At 42.1% G+C, this 20982-nt stretch overlaps 1 protein-coding gene across 4 annotated transcripts; it reads right to left on the bottom strand.

Moving 5' to 3' along the window:
• Window positions 1–30: 30 nt before the first annotated feature.
• Window positions 31–19766, bottom strand: slc38a10 (solute carrier family 38 member 10). 4 transcript variants are annotated; one of them, XM_080872643.1, is made up of 18 exons: window positions 19568–19766; window positions 19131–19380; window positions 17863–17980; window positions 17394–17439; window positions 17111–17204; window positions 16822–16965; window positions 13776–13900; window positions 9962–10064; window positions 8910–9092; window positions 8450–8561; window positions 7175–7281; window positions 6928–7081; window positions 5019–5192; window positions 4481–4942; window positions 4282–4389; window positions 2872–2892; window positions 2323–2463; window positions 31–2176 (listed from the first exon to the last, which is right to left on the bottom strand). In XM_080872643.1, exons 2-18 carry the CDS (start codon window positions 19218–19220, stop codon window positions 906–908), a joined length of 3453 nt encoding a protein of 1150 aa, XP_080728769.1. In that variant the 5' UTR covers window positions 19221–19380; window positions 19568–19766; the 3' UTR covers window positions 31–905. The 4 variants fall into 4 exon arrangements, with proteins under 4 accessions (XP_080728769.1, XP_080728768.1, XP_080728770.1 ...); XM_080872642.1 differs by lacking the exon at window positions 13776–13900 and adding an exon at window positions 14639–14763 and having other exon boundaries at window positions 19568–19765; XM_080872644.1 differs by lacking the exons at window positions 2872–2892; window positions 13776–13900 and adding an exon at window positions 14639–14763 and having other exon boundaries at window positions 19568–19765.
• Window positions 19767–20982: the final 1216 nt, after the last annotated feature.

Here is a 20982-nt window from a genome sequence, read left to right as displayed (position 1 = left end):
TATTAATTTTTATCAGCAAAATGTACAGAAATAACATGCATGTAGAAAAATAGTCACAAAAATAGCCTCTTTTATAAAGCAAAGGTCCAATATGTTGAAGTGCTAGGCAATGAAAGACAATACAGAAGTCCAAAATACCTTCCATTATTATATCTTCAAATAAGATCATTTAGTGGAAGAAAAAGACCAGATATTGAGGGGAAAAAAACACATTTTGTTTGAATAAAATATACGCTGTAGTATGTTAAGTGAAAGGCACTAATAAATCAACCTGGAAGAAATACTAGGAATAAAGATGGAATGATTAGAAACTACAGGTATTGATCCAGGTTGTCTGGTTCGAGCTGCTCTGCTGTCCACAGTTTATGGAAATAGTAAGGCTACTCTATATCTCAAAACTCCAGCGTGTAGTTAAATACCTCATTTTGAAAGCATGAAGCAAAAACACTATCAAAGGGCCTGAAGCCACAGTACATTAAATTTGGGGTAACTGGGTTCTATAAGAAAATACATGGATCACATTTAAAAGCATTTACAACATTTACAAAGACCAAGGAACAACTGAATAACAAAAGGAGTACATGTGACTCAAATACGAATAGCGTCCTTTTCAAAAACACTCCACAGAAAGGTAATTGCATAGATGTATGTACACTTTAAACAATGACCTCTTCAAAATTTTCTCTGGAAACAAAAATAAGTTAATATTTACATTCACTTTTGCTCTTTGATAAAGACTTTGGCTTCCTGGCAGATTACACAGTATCAAGAAAAACAACACAGTCCACTTCTTAACAACTCCAAAGGCAAAAGAGAATGTAAGGCAGCAATATCACGGTCCACAGTATTAGAGGTTCTGCAGGTCTACAGTATGTGTTTGACCGCTAAATAAGAATGTGTGTGTGTTATTTAGCTTCTTCATCCTCTGAGGCCTGTTTAATCTGCCGTGTGTGTAGCCTTGCCCCAGCCAGTAGCTGCCCCTCCAGGGCTGCGTGCAGATCTTGCCCCCCCAGCTCCAGCAGGGGCTCCAACCCTGGAACCCCCCTGGACGCCTCAGTGTCCTCCAGGGGCCCTCTAGCCTCTCCAAGTGACCTACGCCTCCGCTTCAGATCTATCTCTCCCTGCTTCCTAACTTTCTCGTGGGAGCCCTGGGGGTGAACCTCGCCATCTTCCTCCCCTTCTCCGGGTTCTGGCTGAGCAGCAGCTTTCTCTTTGAGGTCTCGTCCTCCTTTCTTCAAAGCCTCACCATCATCTATCTTGCCCCCCTGTGCAGCTTTTCCAGCATTTTGAGCTTCTATGGCCTGCTGCAGCTGAAGCAGCCTCTCCTGAGCCTCCTGCAATGCCTCCTCTTTCTTTGCTTTATCAAGTATTTCATTGTCCGCTTTCTGCAGCTCCTGCTCATATCGCTCTTTTGCAGCTTTGTCGCGTGCAAGTTTCTCTTTTAATGCTTTTTCTTTCTCAAGCTCTTGCTCTCTGATCAGATTCTCTTTTATTTCCCTTTCCAGTCGTTCTTTTTCCAGCCTTTCTCGAACTTCTTTCTCTATCTTTTCCCTCTCCAACTCTTGTTTGGCCACCACTTCCTGTCTTTCCTTTTCTATCCTTTCTTCCTCTAGCCTTTCCTTTTCTTTTCTCTCCATTTCTAGCCGTTCTTTTTCTAATCGTGCCTGAACTTCTTTCTCTATCCTTTCTCTCTCTGATCTTTCCCTCTCTAACTCCTCTTCCCTGGCTAGCTTCTCCTTCATTTCCCTCTCCAGCCGTTCTTTTCCTTGTTTTGCCTGATCTTCTTTGCCTACCATTTCTTTCTTAAGTTTTTCAATTGCCTCTTCTTCTGGTAACTGATCATTCTGAGCTACAGGTTCAAGTTTTTGCTTCCCCAATGGCACTCCCCTCGCCCCGACCTCACTTTCCTTATGTGATTCTCCTGCGAGCGCAACATTTGCATCCTCCTTGTAAGCTGCTGGTACGGCTACTTTTGCAGGGTTAGCTTCAGCACCTTTATCTTCAACCTGAGCTTGATTCTGGGCCAGAGCATGAGCCTCATTTCCTCCAGCCTGTGGAGCTCCAGCTCCCTCCTTGGGCTGCTCCAGTCCAGACTCCTTAGGTTTTGCTGCTCCACCTTCCATCATCTCTGGTTGTCCTTGGATGCCTTTCTCACCATCGCCTTCAGCAGCGCCCCCTTTAAATGCAAAAACATTACATTTAAGTTAAGGGCCACCACTTAAATGTGGCCCTTAACTTAAATGGGCCACATTTAAGTTGTGTTTTCTTTACAAGTTGTCATGACTACAAAAAAAAAAAAAAAAAAAGAAGGTATATACACACCAGCAGGTTGTTTCTGGTGGATTTCCTTGTGTTGTTCTTCTATGACAGCCAATAGTTTTTCCTGTTGGTCCAGAAGCCTTTTCTGTTGTTCTTGTTGCTCCTTAATGACCTGCAGAAGCACCGCGTGGTCCAGCTGACCCTCTACATGGAAACAAACCATTCAAAAACATTTAATTAAAATAAGTAACGACCTGTTCAGAGAACAGGGCATTAGTTAGGAGGCTTAATAAAACTAGGGCCAGACTCTGGGGGTGAGGGGGGCAGACAGGAAACAGTTAATAATCTACTACTTCCAGTTAACACGCTCTTCTAGACTGTAGCCTTAAACAGGCAGGTGTGGACACAGATTATGTTAACAGGCAATGTGAGTGGGTGCTTTTAGTTTACTAGTATTAAGTTTAAATATAAACACACACAAACATAAAACACACACAACTGTATAAGCAATAATTAAAAAAAAAAAAAGATGAGCCATTTTGTAAATGTTTAAAAATTTGAGTGACAGACAGATTGAGATAACCTGAAGAAGAGGCAAGAGGGAGTTCATACCTGCAACCAGCTTTTTTATCACTGCGACAGGAGTCCAGCAGAGACAGAAAGAAAAGATGGAGAAAAAAGGAAGAGAAGGCAAAAGTAAACAACAGAATAACAGAATGAGAAAGTCAACAAAAGCCAAAAAAGAGGATCGAGCTAAGTCAAGAAGTGAGAGGAAACATCTGTACTACTTTTTCTTTTTTAACACCATCAAACAGGGAATAATAGGCAAGAAGGGATCATTAAGATAAAACAAGCGAAGCAGGAGAAAAGAAAGAGGAAGTGGGCTACATAGCAGTCTAAATTAGCCAATAAGAGGAATACTGCACTCTCCCACCCAGAAAACAAAGAGGTTAAATTAAGTGTTTGTTATTTATTTATTTATTTATTTATTGAGCCTTTCCTGTAACCTGACTTCATATTTGGATTTTTTTTTAAAGTCCAGCATTTCATTTTTAAATAAAGTCCTCATATATCACTTAGTTAAAGTTTCACAATTTTACCAGTTTGACATTTTTAATGTTCAAAAACACATTTTTTCACATGCTGATTTTCCTGCAGCAGGAACTCTGAAACAACGTTTTACCTCCAGTCTCTTCAAATCCTGCCTCTGGAAAGCTCAGTCTGCTCTGATTGGTCAGTTGATACCACATTAGCGAATCAACATTGGCTACATACATCCAGTACAGCTCTCTAAGAGCTGGAAACTGCTAAAAACAACAAATCGTCTTCTAAATATAACCAACACCAACACACCTGCTGCCTTAAACACGTCTTAACTTCAGCAAAGTGATTTTGTAAGAAAATATTTGATATTTGAAAATTAGAAGAATATAAATATAAAGATAAATGTACTGGGATTTTCCCATTAATGTTGGGACAATGTTGTGGCCATAAAGGTGATTCACTAGGTCTTCAGCTTGTCAGATGCAGTGAATGCATGGAGACTCTTGTATTGAGTCTTGCTGGAAACAAGAGAACGTCTCGTATGTGTTTCTCATAGCGGAAGCAATTTAAAGTCAGAGTTGGCGGAAGTGGCTCTAGTGGGACAATTAGGGTGCATCTGGATTCCATTCAGGCAGCAGCTCTTTCCATGCTTAGCAAGCTCTGCTACAAACTTAGTATGTCAGTGTTACACAGTGACACAGATAAGGAAAGCCTGGACCACATTTTAGCAAACTATTAATATAAAATAAAAACCCAAGTCTGTGTCTGCACAAATGTGAGGGCCATTCCCCCGACCGAGAGCAGGTCATGGTTTACAAAAAAAACTATCAGCCACTATAAATGCGAGTGCAAATTGATTTAGGCTGATTTTTAAATGTGGACGTGATTAAGGTTTTTCACAACATGCTGAAAAAATTGGCAGCTACTAAATAAATGAATTTAACTTTGAATTTTATTGAACATGTCTACTCCACTTACCTTCCATCTTGTCATCTGCTGCATCTTTGCCTTCAGCAGCTGGAGCCTCTTCTCCAGCAGGGCGATGCTCTCCTTCAGCAGGGCGATGCTCTCCTTCAGCAGGTGGAGCTTAAAGGTCATTACATATCACAAACACTCTCTTAGAACGCCTTTTTCATCATTTTGCTTAACCAACAGTTAAACAGCTTGAAATGCTCACCTTTCTCTGCAGCATCTGCAGCTTTCCCCACTTTATGGACTTGGGCTGCTGCATCCTGATTGGCTTCTGCAGCCTGATTGGCCACTACACCTGCATTATCTGCAAGGGGCTCTTTAACAGCGTTGAGATTCTCACCCTCCTTTAATGGGGCAACTTCCAACTTTTTGCCTGCTTCTGCAACAGGCTTATCAACCAGCTCGTTCGACAAGACTTCACCTCCACCCAGATCCTCTTCTTTTGCAGGTTTTTCATCAACCTTGTCATCTTTGTTTTCCACTTTCAAAGCATTCTCGAAATCTTGCTCGTTGCCTCTTAGAGGGTTTTCTTCAACACCTTCTGCAGCAACAGGTTGTTTGTTTTCATCTTTCAGCTCTGCAATGTTCTTTCTTCTGTCTACCATTACTTTGTCATGAGGAATGGGTGGTTCATGACGATGGGCCTCTCCCTCTGGCACTGCCACACCTGGATAAATAAGAAATGGTAATCCTTACAAGTTCGACATCCAGTTAATGTTCCGATTTTGGTTCAGTTTCCTTACCCGCATCAGGACGATCCAACTGCACCTCCTCGTCCTTCTTCTCCTTCGATAGATCAACTGGTCCTTTAATCTGGGGGGGCTCACCTGGGTCCCGCTCCACAGGCTGCACCACCTCCACAGGCAGATGATTGTCAGGCTTTTCTATCTCCACTGGCTTCTTGTTTGCAGGGTTGTCTGCATGTAGGTGCAAAAAATGGAACGTCTCATTAATGCTACTGTTCTACTGTTTCACTATGGTCAGCTAATCTAATGCCAGATATCATCCCAAGATATCCCCATATTTTCATCACAGTTTTCTGACACAAACAAGACGATAGGTAAACAAAAATTTATGCAGACAAATATATGAGGACAAAATCTGTGATCGAATGTATTGACACTTTCGTCAATGATTAAAAATGAGTTGAAAATTTTCTGGAGAGACGAGATCAAATCAGAACTAATTAAGTTGCGAATAAGGCTGGGACGAGTTTAGTGATCCAATTAGAAGTTCTCTTTTTGGAACAAGGCTAAACAAAAATTTGATCTGCCCCCAGGTAACAGTACAGGTTCTTTTGTTTATTTCCCTGATTATATTCACTTGGGAGGAAAAGAAAACACGACACATAGCCAGATTTCAAAAATAAGAAAAATAAGCTGCTTTGTAAACTGTGTGGAGCAACCATCACCGGTAAAAACATGACAAACTTTACACTTTATCTTTTAGTCGACCGAATCAACTTTAGATTTTAGCCCACTATAGTCTTATGACATTTAGTTGATTAAAAGTCTAAGATTAAAACAGTTAATCTTAGACTTCATTTCTTGGTGCTATAATTCTCATACCAAATGCCATCTGAAAATATGGACATTTTTGGTTTTGGACGTGTACAGCCACTAGGGGGCAGCAAATACTGAAAATGGCAAGACTGGCATCAGTGATGTGTCGAATTAATGAGGGTGACGGGAGAGAGAAATGATATCAGAGTGTGGCAGAAAGAAAACAAGTTTTTATCCTGGCTCTTGTGAGTTTAGTGTGAAGCAAAGCTGGGAGGGAAAAACAAAAATCCACAAATGAGAGTTTCTGGATGGGAGTGAACAAGAAGGAACTGCACAGTAAGAAAAGACCACGAGAGCTGAGGATGATTAACTGTCAGGACTCCCTCCATGCTCTTCTTCTTTCACCCTAAAACTGGAAACATCAGCTCAGAAGGTTTCCTCTGGGTCTCGTCTCCATTTTTTTTTTCATTTATCCCCAAACCCATATCATCATCACCCCACACCCCATTTCCTTTTATACAGCCAGCGCTTGCAGGCATTTTATAGCTGCCATGTGAGATATGCGGGGAGAAAGGGGGTGTAGACAATGTATTTTGGGGGGGAAGAGGTTTGGAGGGGGGTGGCAGGAGAAATGAACAGAGGTAGAGGGGTGGAGAGAAATTGCTGGAGTTTGAAGGGCATCAATCTCGCTTCATCAGTGTCAAGCACTCAACACTGCTTTCAGATATTATCAAGAGGTTATCTCCTCACCCTGCCTGTCTGTCTACCAGTCACTCTGTCTGTCTCCATCTTTTCTTCTCCGAGAGATAAAAGAAAGCCTTTCTTCTGCCGTGGCTTTGTGCTTTTGTTTTAGTCTCACTGGCCCTTTGCTACTGGTTCACATTCTCTTTACAATGCGCCTTCAAGGTGCTGCGAGCAGTCTGTGACTTTAAAAATAAGACAAGAAACAAACATGTCTCTTGTACTGCTGGTGCATTTTAAAGGAAATAATTACATGCAACTCTGCTGTCCAATCTCAGATGCTACAGACAGCTCCGGCTCTGGCCCACTGAGGTAAATGTTTCCATGGCTCATTAGTAAACCACTTTCATTTACAGCCCATCTAGTTCCTAAGTGATTGCCAGCCATTACAGAAACTCGCGATCTTTACCGTGCAGTTCAGGGATGTCTGGTAGTTCTTGCTGGCTGTTCTTGCCAGGTGCAGGAGGAGGAGGTTGGATCCTTGGACCGGGGCTACTGGCCGAAATTGAGAGAGTGGTAAAGGTGCTGATCAGCAGGATGCCCAGACCAACAAAAAGCACCAGCTACAGGACAGGAAGTGGAGAACAACAAATTGTCAGACAAAATATTTTCCCCAAATAAATATACTGGAAAAGTGCAGATTCAAAGCTTCTAACCTGAGCAATGATGCTGTTCTTTTGGATCTTTCTGTAGATGAGAGCAGGACAAATGAAGCAGATGAGGCTGCCCATGGTGGCTCCAGTCAGACCCAGAATAGTTTCCACTAAAGACAGGAAAACCGGTTTAATAAAAAATCTGCGGGCCTGTAGTGCACTAGTTCCAAAACAGAGGTGCTCACCAAATGTTAATGGATAGAGTGCTGAAAGAGTTAGCTTAAATGTCTGAAATGGTTATAACAAACTGGACAAAAGTTAGCTCGACAAGTGGTACAACAACTAAACTAACAGGAAAATGATCTGGAGATCCAAGGTGTGCCTCCCCAGATGTTGCAGTACAATGAAAACTTAATTAAACCAACCTAAACACTGTTAAATCAACATGACACCAACGTTACCAGAGCTGAAGCGTTTCTGTCTGTTTCAGTGCACTGGTTCTGTTTCTTTGTGCCAAAAAAAGACTGGGTGAAAAAAGACTGCTAGAGTCCCAGATCTGGGCTCCTCATTACAAACTGGATTCATAACGGCCCCTCACAGACGCCATCCGTGGCACACTGCTGCTGGCAGCAGCGAGCCGTGGCCACACCCAAGTCACAACGAATGGGCCTACTGGGCGTCAAGCCCGGAAACCCATCGTTCATCTAGAGGACGGACACCATATTGTTTCCCTCAGATTTAGTGCCCATTCCCCCCAGGGTCCTTACCTCCTTTCTCCGCAGTCTATTAGCCTGATTAAATACACAAAGAGCCAATCTGACCGGCTCTGTGTGTGTCTCCGTGTTCACCCAATCAAAACTTTAACAAACAGTGGGTGGACAAAACACAAAATAATGCTAACCTTTACATCTATGCAATTTTGGAGCGTTTTGTGAGAGAGACAAGGACTTAAGGAAGCTGACGGAGAGCCAATACTGGTGTGTACTGGACGTTTGTTTGTGTGCGAGTGTGTGAGAAAGAGTCCGGGAGAATAATAGCCCTATCTTCCTGTCTGCCCATCTAAAAGGAGATAAAAGTAAGGGCCCTGATTTAAGGACTGTGTTAGAGTGTGACAGTCACTGACTCGTAAAGTCACATTCACACACATCGTAAAGCTCCCCAGCTACGCCCACATAAAGGAACACATGCACCTTAAGACCTCCAGCGAGCAGCACACATACACACACCATTTTATTTTAGTCCATGCAATCCACAACCAATTTTTCTCACTCACTCACACACACACACACACACACACACACACACACACACACACACACACACACAAAAAGGACGTACCGTTGGGGATGAGAATGCCCCCCAGCATAGTGCCAAACACAATGCACAGGGTGATCATCTTGAAGCGCAGAGGAGGCATGTAACCCCCAGCGGCAAATGTCCCATCCTTCTGCTGTAAGACAAAAATGGTAAGATAGAAAAAAAAGAGCTAAAGAGGGGATTTAGTGATGTAACAAATCTCACATTTACAAACTGATTACAGATTCAATACATTTATGCTGCGCACAGCAGGGAAACACCTGCTGTTTGTGTTTACACGAAAAACTTCTAAATGCATCTTCAAACTGCATGAAAGAAAGAATGGGAGGTCCTCTTTCACAATCTAATTTGTATCCAAATTCTCATCCCTCTACTATTAACAATTCAGTAAAGTGAGAAAACCATCAAGCAAACAAGCATTAAGACTTTCTTTTTTAAAATGTAGAGGACAAAGGGAGCGTCTGAGTATATCTGAACTCACTTGCTGCTCAAAAAGCATAGTGTTGATGGCCTGGCGGCAGGGCAGGATCATCATGGGAAATCCAACAGCTACAGACATCATAAAACCAACGCGTATCATCTCTGTCACCAGGTTGGATGGAAAGTTCATCAGCACGTTCCCTGCGATGTTCTCTGTAAAGCTGACGTACCCAAAGAAACCCACCTGGAGACAGAACCAAGCATGGTGTTTGGGGAAAAGCAAAAAGAAGGAGGAATTTTTATAGTTTCTGATGCCAATATCAGCCATCAAGACTGTTTTAATATCAGGATAAAGACACATTTCTGCCATAAATAATATAAAATACCAGAAACTCCATCAAGAGTGTGTACTGTAGGATGCTAAGCTCAGAATACACATTGTTGTTGTTTATAATGAGGTCATAAAATCTTGTTGTTTCATGAGTGAGACCTATGACAGACTAAAAGTTGCTCTCTGATTAATCACGCTTACCAACTTACATGCAGGACAATGTCACTGCTCTTTCTCTTCATCATGTTTCCCTCACAGAAGTGACAAAACCATCATGAAAGACTGCAAAAATCTAACATGCTAGTCTTTCTCTCAGGACAAGATACAGTGCAAGTTTTGTCCATAAAGACCAGAGGCAGTATGTACAAGACTGATGTAGCCTCAGTGTCTGAAACATGAAGCCGGTGTGGAAGTGCCTCAAGACCTAATTTTTTTTGTCACATCCGGTTTTAAAAACAGCAAGAGAGCAATGGCTAAAACTCAGCGGGTCTTTGGTAACTAGTGAGTGAAGTTAAGGTAGCTGTTTGCATCTTTTATATACAGTCTATGAATAACTGACTGATTTGCAAGCTCCAGATTCAAATCAATGCCTTACACCATCCAGATTAGTCTGATATTGTGTAATCTAATCCCATTAAAAGACATTAAAAAAAGTGAACTCATGTCATTAGCTTTTTTGGCAGTGACCTGTTAAAATTTTAAGATAAGTAAACTCAGATACTCTTTAATATTACAAAATAGGAGTGATGTGAACACAACTGAGAAAGAGTGGTTCCACTCACTGTGATGTAGAAGATGGTAACAACGTTGAGAGATGAAGTGAAAATGGTGCTCATGCGCTTAACAGACGGCTCATCGAGGCTGTCGTAGGTTGGTAGCACTTGCCTGTAAGAGATAGTAAGCCAAAAAACAAAACAAAAACACCCTGTATACTGCATGGCACAACACTATTGTTGCAATGTGATCTTATACTGTCTGAATTATCAGACATACAAATTCTACAATGCAACAGTTCTAGCAGGGAGATCGAGGAACGTAGTCCTACAGATGTTTCATTTGATTTTTGTCCCCCCAAACAGCTGGCAATATGACAGTCTTCACGGCCACTTACTTCAAATTTAGAAACCGCTCTGTAGCGTTCCTTTATTAAGCAGCCATATGGGGGTCCATTTGCGATGCTCAGTAATCAAATGATGCATCTCTTCCCTCATGTCCTTGTCAATATCCAACTAACACTGGATGGTTTAATCTACACGATTTCATCTTCTTTGTTTAGCCCATTAAAAATATATGAATGCAATGCAATTATCAATAAACATTTGAAATTAATACTTCAATCTTCTACTTAGATGTAATCAAACTACTTTAAAAAGTCATTCGACTCAATCAATCATACAACATCATATAAATGAAGGTTTTTCAACAATTGGAATCTTCATATTGAGAATATGAATCTTAATTCATATTAATATCAATTCATGCTTAAAGTTTTATTTTTTTATTGCAGTCATTTCTCACGATGGCAGTAGATGAAAGTAATGTAATGGGAGTGGTAGTGATGTACGGTATGCACAAGTGTTTGTCTAGATACCACTGCATATGTGTTTGTGTGTGTGAGAGACACAGTATGGGTGACAGTAGTGAAAGCCGGCTGAGGCTGAAATGCTCGTCTATTAACACAGGTGTCGACCTCCTTTCATCATTTCCTGTCCTGTGCTTTAAGGCGAGTGTGGGAGTGTGGAGGGGACCATCGGCACATTAACCAGTGAATTTACAGGCTTTATATATAACTGCAAGTGGCTGGACAGGTTTTAGAGCATTATAAACTTTCCTGGCAGACTCTTTTTACTCGCCTCCTTTTTCTCTCTCCCTCCCTTTCTCTTATACATGTGAGAGGCGAAAGACAGAAGAGAGAGAGAAACCACAACTTTCACTGGCCTTTGTTCTCCCTTTGCCTGACTCTCTGTTCACACACTCGGTTTTATTAGCTAGCATGATGCCATTCCTTGTGCTTGTTTAATGTGGAAACCAGTTAATGTTATAACCAATGTTAAATAAAACGTTATACTGCAAGCGCAGTGCAAAAGCATCTAATGGTTGCTCAATAGACCTGACTCGGAGGCTAGTCCTTAAACACAATGAAATCTCAAATATGATGCAGACTGACTGTGGGAGAAGTGAGTGTGTGGAAGACAGTGTCATTAAATGGGACTGGAAAACACACCAGCAGTAGCATCATAGAAAGATGTTTCTGCCATACATGTTTTTCTTATGTCCCTCTATTATGAGCTAACTGCTCCTCGCTGTTCAGACGCTCAGCCAAAAAACAACAGGGCCAGCTCCCATCCCATCATAATGGTGATGTTAAGTAATGTTTTAACTGAAAGTAAACACATTTCATGAATGTAATAAAAATCCAATGTGCTGAGAGCTGTTTAATCAGCCTGTGAATACATCAGTGTGTCTGTGAGATGGCGGCAGTCCAATGTGTTGATTAGTGGTTTGGCTTAAGCTGCCTGCCGCCTAACGGAGCGCTTGCCTCGCTCAGCCTTACCACAGGCCAAGAAATCGCCATGCCAAATATCACTCAGCACTACTAGTGGGACGACGGAGGAAGCACACATAAACACATACAAGCTCATACTTTCTTCTTGTTGGATCACATGCACACCTCGCTTGCTAATGATCACGCCTGTCTGCCATACCATAATGTTATGTTAGCTTTGTGTGATTACATTAATTAAAAAGTCCTGTTTCACTCCCAAGGCTACAGTCGCCCACTTCTATCACTTACCTCACTCTTTCTCGCACAAAACAAAACCATACACTGCCACCACCCAAACATCTGGCCCCTGATGACCTCACCGTAACACCCTACAGCCCTCTCCAGCACCAAAGATTAACTTGCTCCTGTTAGACATTCATGTCTAACAGGATACTGGTGCAGTGAGCTGAACCACCCGCTCAGCTCACTGCACGCCCAGAGTGGGCACTGAAGCGTAGAGGACAGGACAAAAAGAGGCAGTGACAAAGCATGCAAATGAGTGAAAATGGAGGCAGTAAAGAAGAAGAAGCTGTGATCAGTGAAAATAAACCAGTGAGCATTGTGAACAGCATGCAAACGCTGCGTTGGAAACCTTCCTATTATTTACTGTTAGTAAAGACTGCAGCACAGCATTCATTATATATAAGAGCCCAACCGATAGGACGCTCAAACTTTGCTAGCTCTTTTGACCTAATAAATACATTATTACCATTACATGTAGTGGTATAGCATCACAGCTGGGCACACAGCGGTCTGGAGTCAAACAGGGTCTTTACACTAACACGTTTCTTAATAAAACATTGCTGGGAAGTGAAAAGAACACCTCATTTTCCCCCATCATTTTTCACTTTCGCTAATATTAGGGTTGATATCAGATGTTCACCACATGAATATCAAGGCCAAAAGAATTCACTTTTATCCTTAACCACTTATCCAATTCCGGATCACTGGGGCTCCCCGAGTCTACTCCAGCTGTCATTTGCTAAGAGGCGGGGTACTTTATTTAAAGTGCACTTTAACTAGAGCACCAGACTGCTGTGACTCGATCAGGTGAGTAACAAACTGAAGAAACCTGCGACTTAAAGCACAATAACGGAGTCTCGTGTGGCGTTAGTGTTAGCTGACGAATGCAGAGGAGAGAGGAGGAGCAGCGGCACAAGAAGGCAACAACGCGGAAGCTAAATTAAGAATTAATTCCTCAACAGCTTAACTCTCCCTGTGTGAGCATCGCAGTTTGATTTAGTGGGATTGTTGTGGAACGTGAGTCTCTCTCTGCGTGTAAGAGAGACGTTATCACAGCTACAGAAAAATTCATGGATTATTAAAGTAAGGTGACCACCTCACTTTAAAAATGCATAATATGTGTAGGCAAGAAGAAGCTAGTGATGGATTGCTCACATATATTATCAATTGCTTCTTCTGTATGTCATGATTATCATCAATAGCCATATATTTCAACACCTCTGGTGCATATTTATAGACAGCAGCTAATGCATAGTCAGCTTCAAAAATCCAACATGCCTTCCCTCTCAAAAAGCATCCAGTACTTTGCAGCTTTTGCAAATCTAAACCATCCACTTGATTTTATTTTTTCTTATAAGTGTCCGCTCATCTTCTGTGTCAGATTCCGTCATTTTCTGGCTGAATTAGAAAACACAAAGCGAAAAGTAAGCGCAGATGGTTAAAACTAAAGAAAGCACATCTAAGCAACAAAAGCAGCTTCTTTTTACAAATAGCGATGCCTTATCAACCACCTCCACCACAAATCTGTTTCTCTTTACCCCAAATCCTCCACCGTGGCTTTAAAAAAAAAATGCTGTGAGTATTCATGCACCAATTGTGAAATTTTCTCTACATGCAGCGATAAAACATTTAGTTCCCTGTGTGGAAGAGCGGAAAAGCCCACGTTTTGGGAGTTACACTGCACATATTTATAAGACTAATATCGAATGTTCACTATAGGTCACTGAGCTTCCAACGTCAGAATTCTATTTAGTCGTGGTTGACATTACTTTCATCATGTGATCCTGCACAGGTGGAGGAGTACTTACGACTGGCAGGCGAAGGCCATCCCACAGATGGGGAGACAGCGAAACACACCCTCCCAGCGCACCATATTGATGTGCCCTAGCCACCAGCCGCTGAGCAGCCCATGTTTGAACGAGGACAGCACCATCTGAGGGGAAGGAGGCGGGGGGAAGGGGGAGTTACAGCCCAAACCAAATGGAGAAAAGTTGGGGAAAGAGTGAAAAGAAGAATGGGAACAATACCCTCGCTTATGGCTCACAGACAGATAATGAAAGTAATAAATGGGGAGAGAAAAACCAGAGAAAATGAAGAGCTGGAAATAACAAAGAGACGTGACAGGAAATCCCACACTGAACAAAACCTGCTGTAGTGGAAAAACTGGAGTAATGAAGATGATACAAAATGAATAAAAGCAAAAATCATAAATTTGCAAGAAATAAGAGGCATATGAAAGGAATATGTAGACAAACACTAATTCATAGGTTTTCATCAGCATGTGCTCTGTCTTGCTCCTCACAGCACCTGATAAGATCCCAAAGGAAAACCTGCCACACCCACACAGACCAGGACTGAAGGTGGAGGGCAGCAAAAATGAGCCTGTCACTTCCCTATGTTCTCTGCCTTATTACTACTGCCACCAAAAACACACACACAAACACACAGAGCTCAAATGGCTCAGACCAGATCACAATCAAAGGTGAGATTGTGGATGATTGAAAGAAGGAGGAAGAAGGCTCAGGTAGGTCGGAGGAGGGAGTAAGGAGTGTCACACTGCGGGGGAAACATCGCGCTTCCTTCACTCACCCCCTCTCCGTCCCCACCGCCTTACAGTGGTATGTTATATTTTTGGGGAGGGGGAGGGGGGTGGATTCTATGGTTTACTTACGGGTGACAGCAGAAGGTTGTGGCGATAATAGGCAGGCACTGAATGACCCCCTTGAAGCGCCACAGGTGAACTCGCTCCACCCAGGAGCCCGAGATTATGCCGTAGCGCAGAGACGACAACACTATCTACAGCACCAGAAGCAGAAACAGCAGTGGAAAAGGAGGGGGTGGGAGGGAGCAAACAAAGGGTGCGGAAAGATGAGGAGAGTGGAGTGAAAGAGTGATGGTGGGCAGAAGGACGAGAGAGACAAGACGGGAAAGAAAGAAGTAAAGTAGTACAATGGAGAGAAATGAAAGAGGGGGACAATTAATGGTAGGATGAAAAAGGGAGGGAAGCAGGTACATCACTGTTAGATGGTTAGGGGTCTGGGCCAGGCCGGGCCTGGATCTAAAGCCGGACACACACCACACCACTGTTCCACCTTATCGACATGCCACAGAGCTAGAACTCACATCACACAGAAATAGTACAAACAGCATTTTGAAGTCTGTGGAACCAGTACTGCAGGTCAGTAAAACAGAGCTACCCACACATGCACGCACCAACTGTGTGTGCATATTTAAAGAGCAAATGAGTTGAATCACATGAGCCAGAAAACTGCTGCTGGATGGTTTCTACACTCAAACTTTTCACCTCTGACCACACTTCAGACTAAATGCATCTTGTGCAGGGGGCTGTGTGCAAATGCAAATGGCAGCGTGCTCCTGCGGTTCTATCAGAACGTGCTGCATAAAGCATCATTTCTGGTCCCACCAGAGTGCATGTCTGCATACACGTTTTTGCTTGGATGGGGTGCAGAGAGGTTTTTACGGACCACACGTGCTTCCGTGTGTTGTTGTGTGGGCCAAAATAGTGGCGCGAGCAACAGCGGAGGTTATCGCGAATGGGAGAAACATGAAATAACTTCAAAGATCAAAAAATAAAGTATGCAAAGCACAGATAGTGTCTCAAATGGACACTTTTCATTGTTTTTAACAGTTTGGCTTGTTGTATGCAAGAACTTTGCTTTTCTCTGAGTTGGCCTGATAGACCAACAACAACACAAGCAAGAGTGGCCCACAGACCGGTTGTACCACATTCTCTGTTGTTAAAAGGAGAAAACGTGCATAGCTCCCTGCAGGCCAACAGGCCATCTCCGCCCTGCCAGCGGACTGTGAACGCGCTCTTCCTGCTGAATTTCGCCTTCGTGGCATACAACTGCACTTCTTTTAGAAACTGTTCAAAATTCTGAAATCTGTTGCAAGAAATGTGCTCCGTGCTGCACTGACGCCTATTTAGACTGAACTTCACATGCATGACATGCAGTTACTGTGGCCAGAAGTGAAGTTTGATTTAAACATTGGGCTTGGCCACAGAGCAAAAGTTGTAATTTATGTAACTTCACAAACTTGAAGGTTATATTTTGATTTCTTAAAGGAAACTATGTCCCAGTAGTTACTACCGCAGCCAGCTGATGTGGTGGTGCTGTCAATCAGTGCTGACTAGCTGCTCCAGAAAGATATGCACACACACTGTTTGTCTTTAAAGAAAAAAAAGCATTTTACATGCTGCATAAACAGCCAAAAGTTTAAGTTTGATATATGTAAAATAAATCGGACATATGTGGGAGTTTCTGTTCTACAGTTGAGTTTGATGTTTATTGCAACTGACCATTTATTCTCCACTTACTTTCCATTAACACAACTTTTAATGTCTCCTGTGGCCATTTCCAAGTAGTGCCTTCCCAGGGCAGAGCCTTTTTTCAGTCTATAACGAGCAGCGCAGCAACTGTTCTCTGTCTCAAATGACTTCATGCAGATTTTCTCTTTAAAAATAGGAGCAAGACAATATGGCATTGCACAAGGATGTCACAGCTCTGTACAATGGTGCGCGTAAGAAAGAATTAACAGGGAAGACAACAAAACGACCACTTGGCCAAATAACATTTTGAAAATCAAATAAGCAACCATGGCTAATAAGCTGTGCTGCAACTTACACATGCTTTAAATCTATTTGTACTTTACTTGCTGTACTAACAGACAGGCAACAAAAACAATCTTTTTTAATCTTTTTTACTGATAATTATGCTTCAACTATTTGCTTCTCAAGATCTGCAACTAAAAAGAATTTCTGCTACAGCCTATTCACATGCACTGTGTAAAGTTTAGATGTATGTGTGTGTGTGTGTGTGTCAGTGGGCTAACCGTGAACATGAAGAGGGTGTAGAACATCAGCGCCATAGCTGAGAAGGACTGCAGAGTGGCCATCATGTTCCTCTGCAGACTCAGAGGGAGTACGATGAACAGCGACACTATAATCAGCAACAGCACGCGAAAACTGCCGGTCACCTATACACAACAGAGTGACAAAACAACACACTTGCTTAGTTTCAGTATTTTTCCTGTTTTCACAACATCTTTACAAGTGTTGGTCGCAAAAGCCTAAAATTATGAAAAAGTAGAAGCGAGTAGCAACAAAATCATGATATCAAACCTGTAAACCCAACAGCTGAGCAAAGAAATTTGAGCCCAAATCAGCAATGACAACATAGAAGGCAATACAGGTCCCCAACATCAAACCGATCATGCTGCAGGGACACAAAAAGAGAGAGACAAGAGAAACCTTGTGAAAATGTGTTTTTAAACATGACCTACAATGCATAATCTAAATATCCATTGTAATGGATCCATTGTTTCCACTGAACATCTAAAATGTTCCAGTGATCCAACAACTGTATTACTGATAGGCAGAAACTAAAATTTGTCAATGAACTTGCCTCGTTTCCACCAGTGCTTTTCCTGGTTTCCCGTAAGCGTGGAAGGCTGCGAAGAATAAAAGTGCCATCAGTGTGAGCAACATGCAGTGCACTAAAAATATTCCGTCCTGATAAAACTAACAATCAAACAAGATTAAATGTCCTCATTCATCGTTTGTAACACATATGGAAGCAGCTTAAATATTGTCCTTGTGGGCAGAGATTTGTTTACTTTACTGTTATTGACACTTCTGCACTTGATGTCATCTAACATTGTTATAAGCAAATAACGTTCTGCAAACAGTTATTAACTGTTCGCAGAACTAGTGACAAGTAACAACTTCTTTCGCCACTTTAACCAGGAATCAGCTGTTGCTTAAAATGGGCACCATTCAGGCTTTTCCACAAACATACTGGCGACTGAAAACATTACATAACAGAACAAAATAAATACAAGTAAATATTTCTCTTGTTTGCCACTTTAGCTCACCCAGTCCAGCATAGGTCCTTCGTTTGGTGCTGCTGGCCGTGTGGACCAGAAACATACAAGACTTGTGGGTCATCCATGAACAGAAGAACAGCAGGATAGTTCCCAGCACTATCCCACACTGTGAGAAGACAGATGGAAAGTTAGCAGGCGTGTCCTCAAGCCAATTCAAATGAGATCGTTCTTAAACTTTAAACAATATTTCTTCCTTCAAACTACTTAGAAGCACAATACGGGGGAGGAAACCTTCAGCCAGCTGGAAAACAAGTATACCCTGGAAAAGATTCTGATGCTAGGCCTACAGAAAGGAACAGCCAAAACAAATACAAGCTCCAAACATGTAGTTGTGCTAAAAAGGCATGACAAAGTTAAAAATTTGGGAATAGCTTCGTTGACTAAAAAGAAAAATCATGTAATAAAGCACTAAATGCGATGTGAAGGCATTACATGTTCATAGAAAGTGGAGATATCCTCCAAGATAAATCTGCTAAATCTGCTCCATCCCTGCTGTCATAGGCTGAGAACCTAACATTCGAGGAAACCAGAGTACCCGGAGAGCACTGATGAAACCGAGCACCACTGAGCTCCCCAGAGGGTGAAATCCTTCACATGAAAACACCTCCTAATTTCATATAGTGATAGTGATGATATAAATTCATCTCTCTATGAAAAGTGCTGCTGATGGATGGAGATGCTGCTTACCAAGTGCTCACTGACATTCTGAGGAAGCTGGTGATTCTCACAGTCACTCATTAATATCCCGTCATGCTTATTCACTTTTATATCTCATTTTGTTGTTATTCTTCTACTCTACTACCTTTAAGAGGCAAATAATGTACTTCTTATTCAATCACATAACCCTTTGACATTGATATATATTATATTTGTACTGGTAAAAATGAAGCTACCTGACAGTGAATAACACTGTTAATATGTTAAAATGAGTTTTCCTTTTAAAAATTAGAAGATGAATGCAGTAACAGCAGATCTTTTTCCCAGCAGTCCCTTTCTTATGAAAGATGTATAAGTTACTAATGTTACTAATGATATTAATAAAGGCATTGTTCACTTCAGGTGCTTAGTAACACCTGTTTACCTGTTGTACCTTACTAAAACTTTGTGAAACAAGATTATGACCTAATATGACAAAAAGAGGAGAAAGGGATTTGAGCATTCCCTCTGATCCTGCAAATATTTTAACAGAGAGTGGGGATTTTCGGAGAGACTTAAGGACAAGTCCCGCAAGGTAAGCGTCGCAGCAGCAGACTCACCTGTTTGAAGCAGAAGGGCATGGTGAGCACACTGACTCCAACGATGCTGTTCACCACGTTCATGATGAGACCCGAGTTGGACGCAGTCATCTTTAATCTCCTAAGCGACGCTTCTTGCTCCTTCGGTAAGAAAATGTCAAGCAAAGCCGGACAGCAGCAAGCTGCAGGCGAACGGAGTTATAGGAGTGATGGCAGAAACGGCAGCGCACAGCTGGAACCAAACTCATCCGCCGATTAATGACGTGGCGCTCTGAGAGGAAACACGGAAACAACAGAGCTTAACCCGCGACACACTTCCAGTCTGTCTTCCTTTCAAATGTTACAGTAAAACCGATTCACACCGCCGAGCTCAATGTTTACAATGCGACCGGATAAAAGTATTTTAAGTCACAGGTTGACCCGTTAGTAGTGGCATCACTGTAGTCTCATTAGCTCACCTTTCTCTTCCACTTCTGTTCCTCGCCCTCCGCCTCGCTGTCCTGTTTATGTTATCATTGGTAATTTTGTGACATTAAAGGTCAACTGTCGTCTTTTTGTGTATATAACCTGCGAGTTGATTAAAAAAGGCAGTAAGTTCACCAAGGCTGTTTTTCTAAACGCGTTTCCAGGAAGTACAGATGGCAGCCGAGGAGGTGAGTGAAGACAAGTCAGCCTGCTAGTTTCAGTACTGTGAAAATGCTTGGGCGCCCACTAGTGGTCACTTTGTTATTTTATTTTTTCTTTATTTTTTCCTTAATGGATAGATATCTATCTATCTATCTATCTATCTATCTATCTATCTATCTATCTATCTATCTATCTATCTATCTATCTATCTATCTATCTATCTATCTATCTATCTATCTATCTATCTATCCTATCATATAGTCCTATGATACATTTTTCCAGAGTGCTTTCAATACTATTTTTGTTTCTTTTCCCCTGAGTATTTTGGCATTGTTGTATTTGCACTTTTACTTAACTAAAGAACCTAAATAGTTCTTCCGTCACTGATGAGCTCTGTAACCACAACAGTGCCAACAACAGACACGCTTGAATCCTGTTTTTCCAGAGCCCTCAGATATTCCCGTCAGGAAAGGGAAGCAAGCAACAAAAGCCTAAAAGAGAATAGACCAAACTTGAATGACGTTGGAGAAAATATTCAGCCTTGCACCTGAAACATTGCTGGCAGTATGGGCGGTTTATTTCCGTTAGCTTTAGTGCCTGCCTGGTGCCCTCTCTGATAGATGACTATTGTGTTGTATGACCAGGAAAGAGAAGAAGGAGCCCCAGGTTGGACGGGGGGAGAGGTGGGGGTTTGACCTAAGAGCGCTTCCCCCCCACTCACCAAATTCGGGTGTGCTTCCCCCCGGGGACAAGGGATTTTCAGCAGCAGGGATGTGATGAAGCTTTAAGAGGCGCAGGAGGGGAATTTTGAATTGTAGAGAGGTATGTGTGTGTGTGTGTGTGTGTGTGTGTGTGTGTGTGTGTGTGTGTGTGTGTGTGTGTGTGTGTGTGTGTGTGTGTGTGTGAGAGAGAGAGAGAGAGAGAGAGAGGAATTTCCAGCCTTTCAGTATCACCTTCATCTGAAAACACACTTTTATTTGAATATATTTCTCCATTCTCCTTTAATTGTACTTATTTGTCTATTTTTTCAGCACTTTGTATATTTGCCGTTCATTTTTTAAAATTTAGACGGTCTAATGTTTATTATGTATACATGTGGATGAGTGCGTGCTTGTGTGTTTATGTGTGTGTGTGTGTGTGTGTGCATATGTGTATGATCAGAGAGGTTAAGACAGGAAAACCCTGGCCATTGTGCGCCAGTGACCCCTCAAAATCAATGTGACAGACCGGCTGATTGGCTGGAGGG

The sequence above is a fragment of the Rhamphochromis sp. 'chilingali' genome, assembly GCF_963969265.1.
Source record: "Rhamphochromis sp. 'chilingali' genome assembly, chromosome: 22".
Classification (NCBI taxonomy): domain Eukaryota; kingdom Metazoa; phylum Chordata; class Actinopteri; order Cichliformes; family Cichlidae; genus Rhamphochromis; species Rhamphochromis sp. 'chilingali'.
This window is presented reverse-complemented; position numbering and strand designations above follow the sequence as displayed.

Bases quoted from the DNA above. Each gene is read 5' to 3' on its own strand.
- slc38a10 (XM_080872643.1), bottom strand. From the start codon at position 19,220: ATGACTGCGTCCAACTCGGGTCTCATCATGAACGTGGTGAACAGCATC. The intron at 17,440-17,862 runs GTGAGCTAAAGT...TATTCTTCGCAG, and splicing joins AAGGACCTATGCTGGACTGG to CCTTCCACGCTTACGGGAAA. The intron at 16,966-17,110 runs GTTTGATATCAT...TGTTGTGTATAG, and splicing joins CTCAGCTGTTGGGTTTACAG to GTGACCGGCAGTTTTCGCGT.